The sequence below is a fragment of the Brassica napus genome, chromosome C1, assembly GCF_020379485.1.
Source record: "Brassica napus cultivar Da-Ae chromosome C1, Da-Ae, whole genome shotgun sequence".
NCBI lineage: Eukaryota > Viridiplantae > Streptophyta > Magnoliopsida > Brassicales > Brassicaceae > Brassica > Brassica napus.
In genome coordinates, this window is record NC_063444.1 from 19873074 (window position 1) to 19877694 (window position 4621).

At 36.6% G+C, this 4621-nt stretch overlaps 1 protein-coding gene across 1 annotated transcript; it reads left to right on the plus strand.

The window, feature by feature from the left end:
- The first annotated feature begins 3082 nt into the window (after window positions 1-3082).
- LOC106350819 (glutathione S-transferase T3-like) lies at window positions 3083-4343 on the plus strand. The gene is made up of 3 exons (XM_048743759.1): window positions 3083-3452; window positions 3505-3929; window positions 4212-4343. The coding sequence occupies exons 1-3, from the start codon at window positions 3083-3085 to the stop codon at window positions 4341-4343; spliced, it is 927 nt and encodes a 308-aa protein (XP_048599716.1).
- Window positions 4344-4621: the final 278 nt, after the last annotated feature.

Consider the following 4621-nt stretch of genomic DNA (forward strand, 5'->3'; position numbering starts at 1 on the left):
TTTATTTTTTTTATTTTTGAATATGATCAAAAGAAATATAAAAATAGGAAAAAAAAAATAAATTATCAAATCTTGATTGTTTCTATTAATGTAGGAGGTGATGATTGACGAAGATATGGATAAAATTTAGAGAGTGTAACAAGAAAAGAATGAAGAGAAAAAAAAACACAGAAAAATAAAGAGAAACGAAATAGTAGAGGAAAGAGAAAATATGTATATACTCCCTCTATTTCATAATACTTGATGTTTTGTAATAGTACACAAAGATTAAGAAAATTACATTTTCCTAGAAAAATATTTTAAAGATATAATTTTAAAATCAGTTAAACAATTATAAAAAAGACTGTAAAATCTCATTGGTTGAACAGTTTCCAATAAAGTTAAAGTTAACCTTAAAATCTCAAAACTTCCTTAAAATCTCAATAACTTCATCTAAATTGAAACAAAACAAACCTTCTAAAATATCATCTATATTGAAACGGAAGGAGTATAAAATTTACTACGTAACACATCTATAATCCAAGTTGTCTAAACAGTTTGTAAATCAACAAAAGGACGAAAAGATAATTTTGTCTTTCCTACCAACACTGTGCATCCTAAAAAATTAATGTATTAGGCAAATTGCTAATTTAACACTTCTTTATAGATTTTCACCAAATTCACTCATAAAAAAATATTATAATAGACCTTAATAACTAGAAGAATATATATTGATCTTCTCATGCAAAAAAAAGAATGTCATGGGCCGATTAAACTTGCGAACGTGCACACTTCACACTCCCCATATTCCAAGTCACACTTAGAAACTTTGCCTCTTCCAAGTCTTTCACATTAATGAAGGCTCTGTTACTGTGCATCAGAATTACATCTTCTGCGTCTCTCACTATCCAACTAGCCCCTCCCCAATTATTTTTATTAGACCATAAGAAACCAGTATTGCATTTCAGCCACGGTAAGGTGGAGGATTCCAATTGTGGTTTGATTCTCCAAAATGGTCTTGAACATTTGACCAAGGAACCATTAAGTGACCTCTCTTCTTATTTTTGGAACCATTCAGTGACCTCTATTCTTATTTTTTCAACTGTTTCCAAAGATGAGAACTTCTTCTTTCAAAGATGAAACAATTCATGCTATCCCAATTCCTCCATAAAATATGAGGAAAGCAATATGCAACTCAATATGAAAACTTTTTTCTTCTCAAACCAACGAGATGTTGAAAATTTTAGAGAACCGATCCCTCATCATAACTTATACTAGAATAAGAAAGACTAAAGCAGACCAAACATGTCTAAAAAAAGTGCAAGATAAAAAGACACGGTTAAAGATTCACCTTAAGAAAACCACAAATTTTCGATATGTTGTCCCAGCTCTATGCCTCTTTGAACCAACTTGTCTGCCACCAGAATAGCTCTAGTTAGCATTTCTCGATATTTTTTTGGATCCATTTGAATTGCCAAAAGTATTTTTAAAATTGTTGATGGACGGTAACCACGAGGCTTCTTGAATTAATCCCATTTTGTTGATTTGGAAGGCTTACTAATAACTTGACTTGACAAAAAATCTCCACTTTCGTTGTATCTGTGAACATAAATCATTTTGATCAACTACAAGGATGGTAAGCCAAAATGCTGTTTACATCATCCGGAAAGAATAAGTCCGCCAACTTCCTTTTGTTCCAACCTTATTTCCACACCAGTCAAGTCTTTTAGCACAAGATTAATATAAATTATATCTCCCCAAGAGAGGTACAGTTTTCTTCAGCTTTAATTGAAGGGTCAATAGTTGACCCAAAAAAAAAAAAATAATTGAAGGGGTCAATCCACACTTCGACTAACCATTCCATACTCGTAGTAGAAATCCCATAACCAACAACTCACGTCCATGTAATATATTTCTCTACACAAAGTATGGCCGGGAACATAGTACCAAGCTTAACATGTCACCATCAGGGAAATGAATTACCTACTTTTTATTACTCGAGCTAACAAACACAAAGGGACTTAGAGCATCAGCATCGACATCTTTAGTGGACGTCCTTAGTGTTTTGGGCTTAAAAAATAAATCAAAAAGCTCAAAAATCAAAACAACGGAGGTTAACTTAGATCTGTTCGATGGGCGTCTTTAGTGGCACGTGTCGCGGTTTGAGAAGGGTCGGAGACGGTTAGGGCAAAACACGACATTCTTCAACACACCTGAACTCTTCCTCTCCCGATCCTCTCTCGACGGCGATTGATTTGGCGATAGGGTTCGCCGCACATCTCTCTCCAATCACGGCGATTTCTCTCAGAATCTCTCCATAATATCTCCCCAGTCTCTCCCCAATCTCTGTCCAGCTTCGATATCGTCGGATTCTCTGTAGATTCATTTGAAGAAGGTATGTTTCTTCTTCGTTAGGATCCCGAATTCGAATCTGTGTTGTGTTTAATCCTTAAATCGAATCTGTTTATAGTTTATATCTGAATCGAAATCTGGGTTTAGTTTAGACCAACAATCGAATCTGCATGTTAGATTAAATCAGTCCTGATTTCGTTTAGTACGTCCTCTGAACCTAACCGTCTGTTGTTTGGATGATTGGGTTTTGTTTTTGTGTTGTATCTCCTCTGAATCTGTGTTGTGAACAATGAATCGTCAATATAGTATTGAATGTGTGTTTAGTTGCTATAGTTTCTTGAGAAACAAAGAATCGTCAATATGAAGTACTTGTCTCAAAACAATATTCTAGGTCAGTTAGGAAGTAAGTATTATATTTCTGATAAAAACATTAACGAAACTTGATAGTTTTGTAGTTCTGTTAGGAAGTAACTTTTAAAATATCGTGGCCTGCTTGTAGTGTAGTTAACGAAACTTGATTTTGACATTGTAAACTAGAGTTAATAGCTATGTACTTGTAGTTTTGTAATAAGTGTTGATTAGACTTACGTAGATAATGGTTAGGTGTTATGGAGTTATTACCTGGTTATGTTTGTCCTATTTAATCAGATAGAATATGGTTGAGCTTTAGTATCTCCAAATCTTCTTTCTTAATTTTTTCCGAAAAAAAAATCTTTGTGGTAGTATCAATCTCTTCTCTGTCCTTGTTGCCATGAATCCAGGTAGCCAGTACCCTGGTTATGTAGATTTCCTTCATAGCGTTTCAGGAAATAATGCTCAGGGAAACTTTCCTTATGAAAGTTTTCCTTATAGTCTCAACCTTGGAGCCTCTCAAATTCCCCCTTTCAGTTCACAACAGACTGAAGCTCCATCCCAGCCTGATAACCCACCAGTGAAGACACCAGTGGAGCGGATGGTGAGAAAGAAATGGAATCCTGTTGATGACGAGGTCCTGATCAGTGCCTGGCTAAACACATCAAAAGATGTTGTTGTCGGCACTGAACCGAAATTACGGAATTTCTGGAAACGCGTAGGACATTACTTTTCAGCAGCTCATCATGAGAAGAGAGATGGAGAGCATTGTAAGCAGAGATGGCATAAAATCAATGGGGGATACAAACAAGTATTGTGCAGCATACGCAGCTGCGGAGAGGCTTCAAAGTAGCGGTCAGAATGACAACGACTTAGTGAAGAAGGCTCATGAGATCTACTTTGCGGATCACGGCTCCAAGTTCACCTTGGACCATGCATGGTGTCTTCTGAGATACGAACAGAAGTGGCTGAGCCTGAACACTCCAAAGTCTGGCGGTGAGAAGAGAAAGACTGGTGAGGTTGGTTCCAAAGCATCAAGCAGTAAAGTTGGTGAGGAAGAGCCCCGTCCTGAAGGTATCAAAGCTGCGAAAGCAAAAAGGAATTCTAGGAAGGGGATGGCTGTCGAGGACTTTAAGAGCGTCCATGAGCTCAAGATGGAGGATTTGGTGAAGAAGGAGAGGCTCTCGAAGCTGGCCATTTTAGACACTCTCCTTGCTAAGAAGGAGCCAAGCGAGAGTGAAGAAAATGTCAAGAACATGCTGTTGGCCGAATTATTCTAGTTTTTAAATCCTAAGAGTCTATGTTGTGTAATATCTATTATGTTTGTGTCATGCGTCTAGTGTTGGAGGAGAAGCTATGACTTGTGTTCTATGTTCTGTTGTGAAATTATGATTGTTAGTCTTTCAAGTTATCGTTTGTGTTTAATTATAAGAATTATTTTCGGTTTAATGTGTGTTGTGACCTGTGTTCTATGTTCTGTTTTTAAATTATATTCTCTGTCTAATGTGTTCTGTTTTGATTATTCTCAGGCCATGAGATTGGATTATTCGTACACGCAGCCGTCTGAGTCGGAGGATTATGGTTTAGGAGGTTCAGCAGACAGTGGAAACAGCTCTACAGATTTGAGTTTCAACCAAGAGAAGTTCCGGATACAAATTTGAGTTTCAACCAAGAGAAGTTCTGGATTCAAAAGCGTGATATTGACGGAAAATGAATCCTCATCTTCTCTTTCTTGAATTTCAAAAGCACGTTTTGACAACGAATAATCTAGCTTGCAGGACTCCAAAGGCACGTTCAACATCTTTTCGAACAGCTTCTTGGGTTTTAGCAAATAATGAATTCTTTGGACCTTGTGGTAGTCTGATAGATTGAATAAAAGTCGCCCATTTCGGATAAATACCATCTGTCATATAATAAGCCATATCGTACTCCGTTCCGT

Coding starts and splice junctions, on each gene's coding strand:
- LOC106350819 (XM_048743759.1), top strand. CDS start 3,083: ATGAATCCAGGTAGCCAGTACCCTGGTTATGTAGATTTCCTTCATAGC. Junction 3,453..3,504: donor GAAGAGAGATGGAGAGCATT/GTAAGCAGAGAT, acceptor AGTATTGTGCAG/CATACGCAGCTGCGGAGAGG. Junction 3,930..4,211: donor CAAGCGAGAGTGAAGAAAAT/GTCAAGAACATG, acceptor GATTATTCTCAG/GCCATGAGATTGGATTATTC.